Source organism: Idiotropiscis lumnitzeri, chromosome 7 (assembly GCF_059441095.1).
Source record: "Idiotropiscis lumnitzeri isolate Australia: NSW breed Sydney's pygmy pipehorse chromosome 7, RoL_Ilum_1.0, whole genome shotgun sequence".
Taxonomy (NCBI): Eukaryota; Metazoa; Chordata; class Actinopteri; order Syngnathiformes; family Syngnathidae; genus Idiotropiscis; species Idiotropiscis lumnitzeri.
Window position 1 is genome coordinate 8,689,588 of NC_142397.1, and position 18,195 is coordinate 8,707,782.

Sequence of the window (18,195 nt, forward strand, 5' to 3'; positions counted from 1 at the left end):
GCCTTGCCTGAAAATAGCTGGGACAGGCTCCTGCACGGCTGAGACCCTCATGAGGAGAAGCAGCACAGATAATGGATGAGTGGATGAAATCAGAAACAGAAAATTCTTAGTCATCCATAAAGAAAATAATGAGATATAATTCAAATTGTGGAACATTCTAAAACAACAACCAATGTTTCATATCAGTCCAGAAGTGTGGAGAGACAGGCAAAGAAAAAAAAAAAAATAATCATTTGCATATAGTTTGTAAATACCTTAATGTGACATAATTCATCATTTGATACATGATATCGACAGAACAAAGGTAATGCTGAGATTCCCATCACATTAAAAACTGCATGTTGATTTACGCAAAGAAGGCGAATTTAAAAATAATCTATAAATGGTGTTCCTAATGAAATAAATCCCAAGTAAAATTGCATTTAAGTGACACTCCATGATTTCTGCATTCATCCGTTCCAGTAGGTAGCGCTAAACTACCAACCACCAATACGCACCACAAAAGAAGAAAAACAATACTTCATTGAGCTGCGACTCGGCAAACAGCGAGGAAACGTGTGTTTGTGTCTAGAGGAAATCAACATTAGCGTCTCGAGTTAAATCTCGCAACTTTACTGCGTAGACGCCGTCCTCAAACTCGCAAAATGGGCGAAAGCAGCCGGCTGTGCGCCGTGTGGTTGGGCTCGGAGACTGGCATCCTGAAGGGCGTCAGCGTGTCTCGCAGACAAGCCTTCAACTTCTGCAACAGCTCGCAGTTGAGCCGGCAGCACGAGGTCCGGTCCCTGTGCTGGGCCGACGCGGCCGAGAGCGAGATTCTGGTTGCCGCCGTGGACGGAACCATCAAGACATTCAGCGTGGAGAAGGGAGTCTTCATCGACACGCGCAGCTGCGGCGACCCCGCCGACGGTTGCTTCGTAGGGCTGGCGGTGTTAGACGGCGGCGCGGCGCTGGTGACTTGCGTGGAGAGCGGCGTGCTCCGAGTGTGGAGGGGCGAGAGCGACAAGCCCGCCACGGAGATCCGCGTTGGTAGCAACGTGGCTCGGATGAGGCAGAACCCGGAGCACCGTCACAAGGTGGCAACCGGCGGGAAGGAAAATTGCCTCAAATTGTGGGACCTAGAAAAGCCCGATCAGCCCGTATTCACCGCTAAGAACCTGCGCAACGACTGGTTAAATCTACGGCAGCCGCACTGGGTCAAAGACATGGCCTTTATACCGGGATCCGACAAGGTGGTCACCTGCACCGGACACCACCAGGTGAGTTCGCAAGTCGTCGCACTCCTTTGAAAGACAAACAGTTTAACCTTTACCTAATGGTTGGCAAAAAAGAAAAATCAAATAAATGACGTGCACCGCTATTCATTATCGATACTCATCATTATGGCATTATTTTATTTTTTTTTGCGATTTGAAAATTACATTCAGGTACATTTCATTGTTGATTTGAATTTGATTGTTTCACACTGCTCATTATTCATTTATATTTGTTTTGTCCCACCAGGTCCATGTGTATGACCCCTCCACACCCCGACGACGCCCCGTCCTGGAGGCCGCCTATGGGGAGTACCCGCTTACAGCGCTCTCTCTTCCCTCTGCGGGGGACTCAGTGGTGGTTGGCAACACACATGGTCAGATTGCTGTCATGGACTTACGAAAAGGCCTGGTGCGGGGGTGCTTCAAGGGTCTGTCCGGGGGAGTGCGGGCTCTGCAGTGCCACGCCTCGGAACCCCTGGTGGCGTCCTGCGGCCTGGACCGCTTCTTGCGGATCCACAGCCTGGAGGACCGGCGGGTGCAGCACAAGGTTTACCTGAAGTCCCGCCTTAACTGCCTTCTGCTCGCCAGCCGAAAGCTGGAGGATGCGGGTGACGACCTGGGGGACGTCGCACAGGAGGTGAAGGAGGAGGATGACGATGTGGATGAAGTGTGGGATGCCATGGAGCAGGTGGAAGATCAAGAAGAGAATCTCAAGAGAAAATCATCAGAGGAGGATGAGCAGAATCTGAAGAGGAAAACATCAGAGAAGGTAGAAGAAAATTGTAAGATGAAAACATCCAAAGAGGGAGATAATTCTAAGAGGAAAGCGCAAGAAGACAATTCTAAGAGCGAAACTTCACAGGAGGAAAGAGAGAATCTCGAGAAGAAAACACCAGAGGAAGAAGAACAGCCGCAGAAAAACAACAAGAGGAGGAGGAGAGGGAAAGCTCAAGCCTGAGATGCATTTGTGGTGCACTCAGAGTGTGGGACCTTTGAAGTCCTGGCTCCTCAGACTGAAAAAAAAAGATTATGCTGTGCGAATGTTCCTTGGAGGATTTGCACTTTTTGTCATTTTATCACATGTATTAAAATGACATTTTTTGTCATTGTATTCAAATGCCTTCAGCTGCTTCATCTTGAACATTCACAGGGAAATACAATGGCCCACGAATGCATCAGTTCAGGAAAAAAAGTTGGGATCTGTCAAGTGGTTATATTAATTTGACCAGTTTTAAACATTGTGTATTTTAAGTTCATCCTGGAATTCTGTTCCAAGCCCAAAAATTACAAAATATTTGGGAGTCATGTATTTTAGTACACAATTATGTCAAGCATAGGTGAGGAAATAAGACTTTCTTGTGGTTTTAAATTATGTTTAATACACAAATGGCATTGCATTAGTAACAGTCAAAAATAAAATATCCTGGACATTGAAATGATTTTTTTTACACTTAACTAACTTGCAATTCCTTAGTGAGATAAAAACAAACGTATGAGCAGCTTTGTAAGTTCACTTAAACATAAAAAAAAAACAATGTTACAAAAGGCAAAGTATGTAAACATTTGTGACTTTCAAAGTGATGAAATGGTTAAAATGAGGCAATGTTTCTCTTTGCGATCTAGTAAACGTAAAAAAAAAAAAGAATGCCACGTGATACGTTAGCATAGCGGTGATGCTAACAAGTATGTGTTCCCAAACAAGTTGTCACTTTTTACTGTTTGAGTGTAACATTCAGGAGCATGCTGTGTAACAAGGACGGCTTATGCTAACGTCAACTACTTCACAATTACAAACAATATTTGTGTTACCAAAGGACGGAGCGATAAATACAAACATGTTTGTGAAAAATATAAACATGTAGTTAATGTAATAATAGTGGTAATAGTTAATTTTGGTTAATTGATTTATTGGAAAAATATTGGTAAATGTATTTTTTTTAGCCATACATTAAACATTTTTATAAAATAATTGGCTAATTATTAACATAACAAACCAATATAATGGACAGAATCAATTTAATTATGATTTATTCTAACAATTTTAAATATCCATTTAATAAATGGTTATTTATAATTCAAATTAATACAATTAACAAAATAACTATTCTTCGTAATTAAAATAAATGTTTAAAACATTTTAAGTTTTTTTTTTTTTTAAATACAATTTTTTTCCCCCATCTACAAATGAGCTGAGTCATCTATTTGTTCTAAAATTCAATTGTGTTTTCCCAGCTCCAGTTTTGCAAGTCCGCTCTCTAGGGTATTGGCATCTTGGCCAGTTATCAATGGAATTGCAGTCATCACTTGATGGCGGCGCGACAGGATTAAAAAAGGCTTTAAGTAAGACAGTCCTGTGACAGTGCTATACAACCTTACGCTGTAATTGATTACATTTCGTCACAGTCTGGCAGACACCTAGTAGCTCATCGTTTTATTTATTGCAGACTCATGGTTCTAAGACCTTTGAAAAAGAGTTTTGGAAGTATAATGTAACAGTTGGCATGTGTGAAGTTTAAAAGCTTTTTGTCTGGTCGGTGCAATGCCATAATTTAGTGATCTCCCCCCCAGTCTATTACTGTATTTTCCAGACTATAAGCCGCTACTTTTCTCCTAGATTTTGAACCATGCGGCTAATATAACGGTGCAGCTTTTCTGTGGATTTTTCTTTTACCGGTAGGGGAACTCTATAGTTCAGAAAATACGCTAAATAAATATTGATTTTTTTTTTCTCTTGTTTTGTTTTAATTAGCAAAGTGTTTGCCGTGTTACAAGGCACTGTTTTAACAATCTCTTTATGTGCATTCACAGTACAAAATCGTTCTGTACATGCAGTAAACAACTAATTTTTTTCAACATAGGAAAACTGTGGTTTATAATCCGCTGCAGTTTGTATATATATTTTTTTTCTTTCCCAAAAAGATTTGCTGTGGCTTATATACTGGTGCGCCTAATAGTCCGGAAAATATTGTAATAGGTATGTATGACCAACTTAAAACAATGCAGTGTTGTTAACTTAAGCAATACGGAGGTTGTTCTTTTTTTTTTTTTTTTTCTTCTTTTTGGAATCCCTGAAAAGTAGTCAGTCATTTGCAAGGATCTGCCCGACAGTGACAATATTCTGTAAAGTGTACTTGAGTTAAGATGCAATTACGACTGAGCACGAAAATTATCCAAGCGGGTAACACATTCAAGCGTTGCCGTCATCTCCACTGCGGCTGAACGTTCGTCTGGCCAGCTTCTCCGGGTCGTGTGACGCCATGTCGCTGAAGTCTCGGAAAATGTCCTGAAAGGTTTGGTCGTCTCCTGGATAGACCGCATAGACGCTGTTGAGAAAATATCAAAAGCTAAAATGTAGAGTTTCACAGACTCACCCGCAGCTCCAAACGCTCCTTCAGAATCTCTCATCTCCTCGTTCATTCTGGCCATGCGTAGCCTGGAGCAGCCAACAAAGAAAAAAACTTTTTAGTTTAGAATCTACCCATTAAATGGGACATATAATGGGAAATGTACTTCTTAATGTCCACCTATCGAATGTGAAATTAAGCGAGTCAATCTTTTGCTATCTGACCTTCTGCCCCACTGTGACATCACAACTGGGCTAATTTACATGATCATGGCCCCTGCATTGTTTCGCTGTCCATGACTCGGTGGCTAGGTTGGCCGAACATCCAGAGCCACTTTCAAGCAACAGTCAGTGTTCAGTTGCCAGAGAGCAAGGAAGCACTGTCAAAGTCAATAAGTAAGCAAGCAGAGCTGCAGTGTTAGCATTAGCAAACTTCAGCGAACATTGACGTTTATTTTATAAACTAACTTATTGGCTTTTGTGTAGCGTACTCATCAGCTCACAGCGTGACGATGTCTGCGTGTGCTGTCTCCACGGCGATGGCCAGCGGGTCGCGTCCGCTCTCGTCCACCGCATACTGATTGGCTCCTCGCTTCAGCAGCAGACACACCTGCCTGTGGAGGCCAAAAGGAAGGTCACGTTTTGTGTGTGTGCGCGTGTGTGTGTGTGTGTCTGTGCATGTAGTGACCCAGTGTGTCCGGCGGTGGCTGCTGCATGTAGAGCTCCTTGTCCTCTTTGGTCTCTGTGGTTAATGTTGGCGCCGTTCTGCAACAGGAACTCGGACGCTAACAGCGAACCCTGCAGAGAAATGGTGTGTTTCAAATTTGTATGCATATAAAAGACAAATATAGTATTAATCGGAAATCTATTGTTTGATTTATTCCGGTAATAATTTGAATTGTTTTTCCCGGAAAAAAAAAAAAATACTTTGCTCTCATAAGTTCCAAATTCATAGTTTAAAAAAACAAAGCAATAATACACCTCTATTCTTGATTAAATGTAAGTTTTCTAGTAATGCTACTGATTGATTATAATTAATGACTATTGTAATATTCTGAAATGATTAAAATGATACTTTATTTGTCAAAAAGAAAAATGCTTTATTTAAAAATATTCAGAATTTATTCCGACTTTAAGAACATGTAATATAATAATTGTAATCTTACGACTCCACTCTTTAATGAATTATTAAAAATAAATTTTTTGTAAAATTACAAACTGGATTCTTGAAAAAAAATGACTTTACTATTGTAAAACTCGGACTTTGTTCTTGTAGTATTACAAATGTTCCCCCAAATCATGTTCTTTTTATGCATTAAGATTGAATTTTCATATTAAGCCTGACGCCCTCACCCCTTGAGCGGCCCCGATGAGAGCAGTGCGTCCTTCTTCCTGAACCACGCTCCCGTTCACTGGCGCCCCTTGTGCCAGCGCCGTCACCAAAGCGAGCAGGTCTCCAGCCACCGCTGCTCGGTAGAGATGCAACAGTAGCGAGGCCTCAGCGTTGTCATGATGGGCTTCAACAAATACACAATTACACATTAACAATTGAACAGTGGTGTGTCAGCATTTTATATCCACTGTACAGAAACAACCACTGCCGGCATTTTGATGATGAACTATACCTGTGCCATCATCGTCGCCATTCCGCCTCACAAACATCTTCTCCACGTACTTGTCTCGTATCCAAGCCTCCTTCTCAGCACTGACAAAGAGATCAGCTGTCAATCATCCAGTATTGATTATAGATTGACTTTCATGTGTATGGCGTTTACTGTGGGCTCTCCATGGTAGGTTTGACTCTGTGCAAACACTGTGCCTCGTAAATGGCGTTAATGGCATCATTTCCCAGGACACACAGCAGCTATGTCACAAACACAAGAAGTCTTGTTATCATACCAAACTTCTTTAGAATGGTGAGCCCCTTTCACACAGCCTGAGCTCAGTCTTGCTCACCATGTTGTGGCACAAAGTAGTAATATGCAGAAACCGCGCAACTTTAAACTGCAACTTTCTTGCACAGCAAAACCCCGTAAAAAAACATGTAAAAATTTGTGATAAAACTATGAACGGCAATATTGCGGGGTAACACTTTAGTATAAGTGGCTGTGTGAAAGGAGTTTAAGAAGGACTAAATTATGTGTGTCAGTTTCACCTTGAGTTGCTCCGCTTCCCATGAATCCAGAGTAAGCGAACGCACCTTGGACACGTGGACACCCAGACTCCTATATGCATGATCACAGTAAGAAGAAAAAAAATTACATATTTATGATATTAAAATAACACAGAATACATTTTAATACACTCTTACACCCATGGTGTGTGGGGGTGGGTGTGTGCGTGTACCTGTGAATCCCTGAGCACTGAATGCATACGGTGATGCCCAAATTGACAGCCGCCCATCGCGGTTCCTCCTCACCGCAGTCGCAACAGCGACTGTTTCCGGCGCCCTGCAGAGCCACGCCCAGTACTGCCGTCCTCTGATTGGCCGCAGCGTTGTTGCCGCCACTTGGCGGGACGGGCTCCTCGGGCTACAGAAGACTTTCATTAATAATCTTCTTATTAGTTAGTGTTATTGGTGTGATGAGGTTGCAAAATGAATGAGGAGCATGCCTGTGTTGGGGTAGCTTGGCTTCGTTCTCGATACGCCATATCGATGCTGCCCTGTAACGTTTCCATCCACGCCAGCCTCACCTGCTCAGAGTCAGCCTGAAGGGCACAACACCTGATCGGACATAAGAGGGATTATTAAGGGAGGGACACAATGAGACAAAATAGGACATGATGAGACACAATCTGGAAACAACCCATTAAACAGACGGTCATCTTAAATTTTGATCCCGTCTGTCTTGTCTTTGTAGTTTACTAATTTACTCAGTCGTCAATCATTCTTCAGGTACAATTGTGTTAATTTTGTGGGATATTTTTGTGTATTTTTGACCCACTTGTGCACAGACATCAATTGGAAGCAGAATCGTCGGTCCAGGTCCTCCAAAGACTTGACAGCACACAATCGCAGGTCCTCAAAGAGAAGCATGGTCGCTTCCTGAGGAGCCAAGCGGAAAATTAACCTTCACAACTTCTAAATATTTTGTCTTCATGATGAATAAGTTGATATTTTTCTTTTTACTTTGTGTGACTTCCTGTAGATGAGTTGGTTGTCTCTGATGGAGAACCAGCATCTGTACATAAAAAATATGTTATGTTTTTCATTTAGTAAAGTTTCCATCCATTAACAACAAAACAGGTTACCTCTTCCACATTTTTGCCTTCCTTCGGGAGCGTTTGAAGAGGTAACCTTGGATGTCATCAGTCCCGCAACGCAACCGGAACAGCGTTTCTCCCGAGGCATCCTGCGCGCACACGCACGCACACGCACACACAATTAGATCTTTTTCACAAAAAGAGAGGTTTTGCATGTTTTACCCCTCATGGCCATCAAAAAAATAATAAAAATGTGAAAAAATATGACTGTTCTAAAAAAATAAAATAAATCCTACATACACACTAATACTTGATTAGCAGTTATTATTGAGAACTGTCATTGTAACTTGCATAAATTGAACACTAATACAATAATTCAAATAATTTCTTAATTTAAAAACAAACATCTAAAAATATTAATATATATGTATATTTATTTATCCAATTATTATAATAATTATAATAAAAATATATACGTAAATGTACATTATTTTCCATTGAAATTAAGTGAAATGTCATTTATCCATTCCAGCCCACAAAACAATTCTTCATAACATGTTACTTAATAATAAGTGTCACACTGTACAGTTTTGTACTGTATAAAAAAGCCATCCATCCATCTATCCAAGCATTCTATATACAATAAAACCGAATGTACACAATTGTATGTGTACTGCATAAGTTAGCATTGTTTAGGAAAGTTTGGTATTTTTATTCATTGGTAGGTTTTGCAGCCCATCGATGCAAGATGCTGTGAAGTTCTTTGCTACCATCTAGTGGCAGAAAGCTCAAAGTGCCCAACGCGTAAACGCAAAAAAGGTGTGCTGGTGAGGTACTGCAGGTGACTTACTCGTTGCTGAACCAGCAAGTGATTGTTCTCCAGCTCTTTCCTTTTGCTTGCACACTCGGCCGATCGCTGACACAACTGAGGAGAGAGTCAAAAGAATCATCGTCAGTAAAGTCAGTGGAAACAGTAGCAACTGAACTTTGTGTGTCATTTGTTTTGTTGGTAAGCAAGTGTGTGTTTGCATCTACCTGCACAGCCATGACCTTCATGGTGGGCTCAAGGTCTCTGAGCAGGTCGAAGCCTTGATGGAAGAACGTCAGCTGAGCGTTGACCAAAGAAAACACCTCAACACAACAACACAAGCTTATTCACACTTTGACACTGATGATGACAACAACAATAATAATAACTTAACTTATTTAAATCCTGATTGAGTAAGTGCTGCGTAATAAAAATATTGCTAAGCAAAGCTGAGGTCAATTATGAGTGCAGTCGTAGTCTCACCGAGTTCAAGATGTCCACTTTCTGCTGAGTCTTGAATGTGTTGAGCTAAACAACAGAAAAAGAAGAAAAATAAACATTAAAAACAAAATAATAAAACGATATTCTTAAAATTACACTTGTGGTCAGCAATAGTGTTAAATGCGTGGGTCTGTGAGTGTGTGCGTCCACATGTGTTTGTGTGCTTGTTTGTTACCTGATGTGTTACGTAAACTATCAGATATTAGAAAGCTACAGTCACTTGTTTATTTTCCAATTCATCTTATAGCAAATGCGAGTGACATCTTGCACATTGTGATCACGAGACTACTAATTCAGTGTCATCGACATCTACGATTCCGCTGTCGATACCTGCAGACAGTAATCCAGAGCAAAGTGCTGGTAGCATTTCCTCGTGGCAATGAGCAAGTGACTCGCTCTTTCGGCCTCTGCGGTCTTGTGTCGAGACACCTGAGCGTTCTTCACAGCCGCCGTGTCCAGATCCTCACCAATACGCACAAACTCGTCATGCGTTTCCACCAGCTGAGGCAGGAATCTTAAAAAATAAAAATAAAAAAAATCAATCAAAAAAGCAATCATCTTGCTTTTTCTTTGAGATGTCATAAAAGAAACGTGGGACTCGTTAAGCAAAGATTGGAGTGTCAGACCTGGATTAGGATGTCAGGATTAGGTGCAAGCGTGTAGGTATGTATTTACTGTTTGCATAGGCTGCTGAGCTGATGGCTGATGGCTCGCTGGCTCTGATCCAGCAGCATCTGAGTGCACACACATCAAAGCATTACTTCTGTGTTCGTGTGTGTTTGTGTCTGTATATGTGCGTTCTCACAGTGTGGAAAGTGAGCAGCTCCTGCAGGCCTTGCTTGAACTGGTTCAGGCAGTTCTAAGAAGACATGGCAAAATGTTGTAGAGCAATCACTCCACAGGAAAGGTACGCATACTAGTAGTGGTACATGGGCACCCTCTAGTGGTATGTGTATGAATAACTCCATTACATACATAATTAAAAGACATTTAAAAGATGTAATGCAATCAAACATAAATATGAATGAAAAAATCTTTTGATGGCAATATAATGTGAAAATGATAGGAAAAGCACGGACGTAATAAAGTTAAAGTTATTTTGTTACATTCAGCAGCTGCATTAGGTACATTAACCAAGACATACAAATGGTGTTTTCCATGATTGGGCACTTGTTATTTGTGTTGCCAAATAGTATCACTTTAAGAATCAAGTATTTTATCATTTATCACATCAGGTCAGCGAGAAATTGTTCTCAAAGGTTCAACAACACCTATCAGATGAGTCCTTACCGCCATGATGCCGTCCTCCTTGTGTGTGAAAAGCTCAGCCAAGCCGGCAAGGAATTTCTGATTGGCTGCGTTGTACACTTGTCCCGCCTCCACCATCTTGCCGCACAACCTCATCACCTGATTGGTGGCATGACAAACAATGTTTAGACCAATTGCTTTTTGACCCTTCAAACAACTACTTTGAAAATATTATATACAGTGATCCATACATTAAAAACCCGCCCACAATCTGTTGTTAACGTTAATCGTATCATTTAGACAAATATTTGTTTGATGGCATCTTAGTGCTATGGAACTACATTGTGGAGAGTTGAGGCACTTCATTGAGACAAAAGTATGTTTACTGCCATCTTGTGGCATAGTAGTGCAAGTCGTCCTTTGACATCATCATGTGGCATCTTGATGCCAAGGAACTACTCCATGTCCAACTGAGTTGAGGAGCTTAATTTAGGCAAAGGTGTTTGGTGTTTTATGTTTTGTGATTGTGTGTTTGTGAGTTGAGGTGAGGTTCATTTAGGGGGGCAAAAGTATTGTTTTTCTGCCACGTTTGTACACCCAAAGACAATTCTTGACCGCAGTTGTGCATTTCCATCCCTATTGACTGTACAGTTCGTGTCGCACCTTGTCCAGCTGTGTCTGAAGCAGAGAAACATCCTCCTCAAACTGATTCAGTTTCAGCCTGAACAACAACACAACACACAAAACTTGAGGCATGAGCGCGTGCGTGTTGACGATGCCAACGAATCGAGTTGAAGATGCTCACCTGAAAAGAGGAGAATCCGCGACGCACTCCGAGAAGTCCAGCAGCGCGTCCATGTTGAAAGAGATCACTTGGAAACTTGAGTCACTGAGCGAGTTGCCTGCACAATAACCCGTTAGCCGGATACCTAACACTTTCCAAGACTGCTCATAGTAGGAAAAAAAGTCCGTCCATAATGCACGCTAATTATAAAGACGAAACCTAGTGAGTTTCCTACTTGTTGTATTGCATGTAGCTAGACTTGTGTTGGGGACAGAACAGCTGTCTGCATCCCACACATCCAAAAATGATGCTAACGCTGACTGTACCACACCTCCCGGTCACATCCGGGTTGTCTTCAGCCTACTGAGACACCTGGCGAACGGGAGCGGTACCGCGTCCGTTAATTCTCAGGACTGGGGATTTTAAATAGTCATTTAAATGTAATTGTTTTTACACGTTTGCGAATAATAAAGTCGATTGGTGTAAATTGCACATATTAAGCTGATCTAGCTCCGTCTGCGGTTTGGGTCGCGACAAACACTGACCGAGAACGCTAACAGTTGTCGCACGTGCGAGCGCCGCCATATTGCTACGGACAATGACGTAAACACCATGCGCGGTGATTGTTAGAGCAAAAGGAATGGCGGGCTTTGTAAACATGTACGCAAGTCGACTAACTGTAAAAGAGCGCGAAAATAACAGTAAAAACTAACGTTGTCAGATGGAAAGCAATTTCTGACCCATATATGATTACGGAGTGGGAGGAAGATCCTGCAAAGTGGCCCAATGTCCGATGGCCAGATATTCATCTTATTTAGTGGATGACGTTTACACTCAAGAGGAATTGCGAGGCTACACGTCTTTGGATGCTTACAAATGTGTACTGGGTGGCCATATACAGACCATACAACATCACAATTTTGATTCTGAGTTTTACTATCGAAAGTTATGCCAAGCCAAGGAAATAAAACAGAAACGTATGATGTTTGGGTCACCATCAACAGAAATGAGAACTCCATCCTCGCAACGAACTGTACTTGCATAACTGGGTGAGAAACGTAGCTAACTAGTTAATTAGTTCAAATTGTGACGACGATCTCGTTGGGACCGCATGGTAGGGCGACAGGTGTGTCTGATAAATGAAATAATAGCAATGAATACATCTTATTCATCTTCTTTACATTTTAGACTTGATTCATGTTGCAGCCACGCAGCAGCAATTTTATTTAAAGTTGAGCTCTGTGTCAGGAAGAGAACAAAAAAGACAGCAGTTACAGAGAAAACATGCTCAAAACGAAGTGAAGTACAGCCAACTCGTCTTAGGGACATCTGCTTCCAGAATTCCAAAAGGCTAGACAGTCTTTGAAAATCCTCAGAACGTGTGAGGGACCATGTCAAACTCAAAGGTGCTCAAAGCTAGATACGTTTTCGTTTTGTCACTGAATATGATTAATCTGAAAACTGTTTTCGGGCATCTTCTAACACTCGACTACTACAATGACTTAAAGATGAGCAATTAAGAGTTTTATAATATACCAACAGTAGGCTTTTTTATTATAAATACTGTCATCCCACAGAATATATTCTTGGTGTTTGTCCCGTCATTAGAGCTGACTGATGCTGACATACTGCAACTGAAGGTTATTGCCCCAAATGCTGCAGTTTTCACAAGCTTCGTGGGCAGTCACACAGACACGGAAACCAAGGAAAGCGATCGCGAAGAACAACCAGGCATTCCGGAGCCCTTAACTGTTTTATTCAGTGCTATCAAACAGTAGTATTTTTTTCCAAAATGTTGCGGTAGTACTTTTGCTATAAGGCAGCACAATAAGACAGGTTATTACGGTGGCCTTAACAGTCCAGATTGATGGATGCATTTTTGATGCACAACCTTTTTATAGGTCATTTGTATTTTTGCGAGTAACACACACAACAATAGACTTTGACAGAGGAAGTCAAGTATTTTATTGGAAAAAAAAGTCAATGCATTAGTGTGTGTGTGTGTGTTCAGAAGTCAATAGAAACCAGGATGACGGTGACATTGTCCGCACACCCCCGTCGCACCGCCTCGCTGGCCAACTGTTGACAGGCCGCTTCAAACTGTTCCTCATTGTCCGTCAACTTACTGTCCTACAACCACACAAGGCAAAATGTTTCATGAGAAATACACATTGGTTTTGTCTATCATGTATAGAACCACAAACGCCTGCCAATTTTCTTTCAAGTGGCCATTTTAGGCTCACTTGACTCAGTTGCACCAAACTGAATTATTAATAAATAATTCAACCTCTGAAGACAGTTTGACTTAGTAACATGAAACTTGGTGCTTGTGACGATCATGAGTAGACCCGCAAAAAGTGTCAAGAAGCCATTCCTGAAAACACAGGAACTCTACCATTTTAGGGTCATTTGGTAATGTCCAATGGTCATTTTGACTTGAAAATTAAGATTTCAAAGACAGTTCGACAGAGCAAATTAAATTTAGAAAAGACCCACAAAACAAAGTCTCAAAAAGCCATGCCTGAAAAGAAATGGGAAATACGTTTTGGTTTGAAGCAGTCATCTTAGAGTATTTGCCGAATTCCAGAGGTTCCTTAAAGAGGAAGTCAACCCCAAAACTGTATTAAGAATATATTTGATGCAGCCCCACTAGTTCAAACACGGCATTCTGATTAATATTTTGTTTGTGGAATATGAGTTAAGCAGTAAAATCCAACCATATTTTGTACCTCTCATGGCTTGACTTCCCGTTTAAAGACAAACTAGTTCAACAGTTTGTCCAATTTCCATCACAGTTGATGCACATACTGGACTAACACAAGTAGTACAAATACAAAACAAGACACAGAATAGAACAAAGCATTACTAAAAGTGACTTCCGTTCGGTACCTGAATGACATCCAAGACGAATCTGACGGCTTCATCTGCGGAAAACACTTTGAACAAACCATCACACGCCAGGATGATGAACCTGAATATGCAAAAGGAGACATGTTCTTTTTCAGCTTCTTGTGTGCGCGCCTGTGTGTGTCCCTGCCTGTCATTGGCTGTGAGCTGACATCTCCTGAGGTCCGGTGTTGAAATGACGCCGCATCGCTTGTACTGGCCATCACCGATGGAGCGCGACACCTCCAGGACGCCCAGCACCCGGCCCTCCCTGCAACAACACCAAGACATATCCATCATCCATACCATAAAATATCCACCACCATAAAAACAGAAGTAAATAAAAATGTCATTCATTCCAACTTGGCATTGCAGATTGTGCCTTTTAAAGAGTCCTACAGAATGTACATACTAAAACAAAACATCCTCCACCCTCAAGAGCCAAGATGGATGTTGATGGTGGTACCTGACGGTTCCTCCTGCTCTCTGGATCCTCATTCTCTCTTCGTAGATCGTGGGGTTGTGTTCTCGACTGAGTGCCAGCGTGGTTGGACGCCTCTCCAGGGATTCTCCCTCCTCCTCCATGCGACACAACACAGCCTACCAAGGTGCAACATTAAGAACTCGTCAGCTATTTGAGCATTCGTTTAAGGTCCATGTACTGACACACTCTTTGTTCTTACTCCTGTGATGCTTAATAGGCCCGACTGGTGGGCATGAGTCAAGCAATCCTGGACACTACTTGTAGCACCAAAACGCCTGCTAGTAGATTTACCTCACTTGTTCTGCTCATTTGCCAATGTGTCCTACTACTATGCAGAAATGTTATTCAGTAGAGGTAAAACATCAATAATAAGACAGTCATTACACTAGTACGCTGAACTTATGAGTGAAGACAAAAAGCACATATGCCTCGAGATACCAGTAACCTGATTTTTTTTTCCTGTCAATCACTTCACATTCTTGCCATGAGTTCACAAACCCACAGGCGATTGAGCGCAGCGTTGTAGAGAGGGCCTATCAGAATATTTTCAGATTATTCTGCCACTTGTTGAAATTTCTGTCATTCACTTTCCACTGCACTACACGAGGGCCTATTTGAAGGCATTCAACTCCGCATTATTCTGTAATTTGTTAGTCAATCATGCCATTGTGGCATTCGTGCTTTATCAAAAGCCGTTCGAGCATGTTTGATACTCTTGCTTGGGGGGGGGCGACTAGTTTGTGTGTGCCTACTGTTTTGGCCGAGTTGGCTTACAAGTGCTGCACTGGCAAACTATACCTTGCTATCACCCAGGTTGGCCACGTAGACCACGTCGTCCAGCACCAGCATGCAGGTTGCCGTGGAACCATCTTTCCATGCCGGCTTCCTGTTTCACAAAGAGAACGTGGAGGACGATTAATTCCTGAACACATGCAAAAATAAAAAGGAAGTGTTGCACTTTCCAGCAGTCACACCAACATGAAGCCCTATTCCACAAAATAAAAAATCTCTCTATCCTTGTGGTTGCGCCTTTTTCTCACCGTGACATGTGCAAACTCACGGCTGACAATGAGGTGCTCGAAAGCGGACAAGCTAGCAGACTATCCGAAGACACAGTCAAAAACAGTTATCTCCATAATTGAGGGTTACATATTTCTCAGGCTTTGTCGATTAAAATTAAAACATTTTCATGCAAATCAAACACATACAAGGATTTTTTTATTTTATTTTTATGAACTTCAAAAAAGTAATTGTGGAAAACACTCGAATGCTACTGAACAACAGATAATTAGGAGTCTTACTGGCTGGTTGCTTTCTTCAGAAAGTCCTCGTCCGTCTGGCGGAAAGTGTCCACCAGACATTTTTTAATCAGCTTATCCAGGTTCTCACTTTCACCTTAAAAACACACACACACATATATATAATATATATATGTAGAGAAAGCTTTTTAAGTCACATTTTTATTCACTTATATTTTTTGGGGGTATTTTGTCCCCTTTCCCCAGACACAAATTAGTTTTTTTCTAGTCAAGTCTTGCTTTTTATATTAATCTCATGTGTTTTTAATTAAGATAATATAAGCTTGATTTTAGTGGTTAATTGTACGTTGTCCTACTGTGATTTGGGGAATGGAAAACTTACACCTATGTTTGATTTTAAACAATTAACAACTAAGGTGATGCTTTTAAACGACGTAAAATTTGAATTTAAAGGGATAATGTAAAAAAAAAAAGCAATTTTAAACATAATTTGCTGTAAATCTAAATGGATGATGACATTTTATACATTAACATAAAGTAAACAAAGGAGGAATTCATTAAAACATAGCTCATGAACTTGATATGTGCACAGGTTTTGGTGTGTCCATCGATGTTTTATTTCCTGCATCTAGGACAATTGAGCCTTTTACCTGTTTAAACTATCCTTGCATGCGTAGACAGAGCCTTAACTCTATGTTACTTTACACAGACTGTGTCCTTACTGCTCACCTCTGGGAAACTTCTTTGCCAGAATGTGGTGAAGATGCTCGGCTGCAAAGTGAGATGCTCGACGGCCGCCATGGCCGTCAAACACAGCGAAATACGATGCCCCAGATCTTTAGAAAAATCAGAAAATATTCACAAACATTGGCAATGGCAGAAAAAAAAGAGTTAAATATCACACCTGAGTGTCAGTATGTGTGTAAATGGATGTGCGTGTTACATTTGAGCAGGCAGCGTTGGTAGACAGCCACTCATGTCGGGAAGTAGAACATGAGCATCCTGCATTTCTTCACGCTCGCCACGTCTGGCAGCCACGTAGCCTTGTAGCAGTGGGATGCCTGAACATACGTGCACACGCACATGCACCAACAGTAAGCCGAGCTGCGTCATGGACGGCGTGCATTTTCAGACATGGTGGCAAAAGTGAAAACCTTCTCTACAAACTTTCTTGATCTCCTCTTCATCTTTTAGAGGCGTGTCGCATCCTTCATCCTCTCGTTTCCGTTTGACACTCTTCTGCTCTTCGTTGATGTCTTTGGTGGATCGCGGCAAAACTGTAACGGCGGCCAAGCCAGGACCTGACAATACACAAATAGAGCGGTTATCATAATAAGTGGTCAAATAATCTGAAGTCACAACAATAGTAATTTCATTTTTTAAATGTGTTTAAATACGATTTTTTTTAATGTTACAGTAGCAACCTAAGTTAAAATGTTAAAAAAGAAATACATTTATCTCAGATTTTTGTAAAAAAAGTATTCTATTTTTAGGCCATATCAACCATCTCATAAAACATCCTTAAAAGTGTACCTTGTGTCTTCATTGAGGTCAAGAAAACCATTACTTGCCAAACACAAACCGTCTTCCAGTAAACTTTGTATGTATTTATGACTCAATCTATTACACAAAAACCATAAATAATTCTACTGTGAAACAGCTCACTTTGAACCAACAGCAGTACCTTGTTTACATTAAGTCCGTAAGCATCCTTAGGGCCCTTGTAAGGTGCTATAAAAACAAAAGTTATTATCAGCAACGGAATTACCCATTTCTCTCTCCCCATCGTGATATAACAATTTAAGTGACTCATAACGATCTTTTTATGAGGTGACGACCACCTTGTCAATAGACAGGGGCGACAGCCAGTGTAATCGTCTGCGTTAGCCCGAGAAAAGACCGTCCCTCACCAGTCTGAGCGGGCTCCGGTAGGTCGTCAAATAGATCCATTATTCTTCGGAGCAAGACTAGCCTAGCTTATTTTAGTTTAGCCCCCTGTCGTCTGAATCGGCGAACGTCCTACTCGCGATTGCAAGTAAGGTTTACAAACAGTTGAGAATACGATCAAATGTGCTCACTCGATTACCATTTTTTAGATGTTTATATTTGTAATTATGGTTAATTTCTCATCATGCAATGCTTGAAAGACAGCCACACTGCCTCGCAAACGACAGGCAGCGTCTTCATCATCTTATTGTCAAAATGTTGAGACGGCTACACTTGAGATAATTAGCGCCTCCTAACGCTTTGTTTCTTTACTGCATGCAATTAGCGTTTCCGTTTGTAAATATTTTAAAGTGGCACCAAAACTGTCTATAAAGCATAAAAATAAAGTTTTTAATTTAGTCTTGATCTAATACAATAAAATGAACAAAACATTAACACAGGTTATACATATGCCAATGTGTTCGTTTTGATACCTTCT

General features: G+C 41.2%; 3 protein-coding genes across 9 annotated transcripts; 1 reads left to right on the forward strand and 2 right to left on the reverse strand.

Moving 5' to 3' along the window:
* The first annotated feature begins 475 nt into the window (after positions 1 to 475).
* On the forward strand, positions 476 to 2,364 carry wdr74 (WD repeat domain 74). The gene is made up of 2 exons (XM_088300102.1): positions 476 to 1,256; positions 1,501 to 2,364. The coding sequence occupies exons 1-2, from the start codon at positions 645 to 647 to the stop codon at positions 2,209 to 2,211; spliced, it is 1,323 nt and encodes a 440-aa protein (XP_088156228.1). The 5' UTR covers positions 476 to 644; the 3' UTR covers positions 2,212 to 2,364.
* A 231-nt stretch (positions 2,365 to 2,595) lies between these two features.
* LOC148333405 (arf-GAP with coiled-coil, ANK repeat and PH domain-containing protein 2) lies at positions 2,596 to 11,483 on the reverse strand. The gene is made up of 22 exons (XM_088300101.1): positions 11,163 to 11,483; positions 11,021 to 11,078; positions 10,400 to 10,516; positions 9,915 to 9,968; positions 9,785 to 9,843; positions 9,440 to 9,623; positions 9,092 to 9,136; positions 8,836 to 8,931; positions 8,651 to 8,725; positions 7,849 to 7,949; positions 7,727 to 7,778; positions 7,542 to 7,642; positions 7,210 to 7,321; positions 6,943 to 7,127; positions 6,752 to 6,821; positions 6,372 to 6,460; positions 6,222 to 6,301; positions 5,950 to 6,113; positions 5,285 to 5,394; positions 5,100 to 5,210; positions 4,625 to 4,686; positions 2,596 to 4,556 (listed from the first exon to the last, which is right to left on the reverse strand). Exons 1-22 carry the CDS (start codon positions 11,213 to 11,215, stop codon positions 4,441 to 4,443), a joined length of 2,094 nt encoding a protein of 697 aa, XP_088156227.1. The 5' UTR covers positions 11,216 to 11,483; the 3' UTR covers positions 2,596 to 4,440.
* A 1,599-nt stretch (positions 11,484 to 13,082) lies between these two features.
* Positions 13,083 to 17,972, reverse strand: ilkap (integrin-linked kinase-associated serine/threonine phosphatase). Of its 7 annotated transcripts, none has more exons than XM_088300678.1 (10): positions 17,681 to 17,954; positions 16,925 to 17,071; positions 16,714 to 16,831; positions 16,500 to 16,606; positions 15,813 to 15,906; positions 15,310 to 15,397; positions 14,494 to 14,627; positions 14,201 to 14,298; positions 14,031 to 14,112; positions 13,083 to 13,271 (listed from the first exon to the last, which is right to left on the reverse strand). In XM_088300678.1, the coding sequence occupies exons 1-10, from the start codon at positions 17,718 to 17,720 to the stop codon at positions 13,259 to 13,261; spliced, it is 921 nt and encodes a 306-aa protein (XP_088156804.1). In that variant the 5' UTR covers positions 17,721 to 17,954; the 3' UTR covers positions 13,083 to 13,258. The 7 variants fall into 7 exon arrangements, with proteins under 7 accessions (XP_088156804.1, XP_088156802.1, XP_088156806.1 ...); XM_088300676.1 differs by having other exon boundaries at positions 14,179 to 14,298; XM_088300680.1 differs by having other exon boundaries at positions 14,031 to 14,298; positions 16,938 to 17,071; positions 17,857 to 17,972.
* Between the last annotated feature and the right edge of the window lie 223 nt (positions 17,973 to 18,195).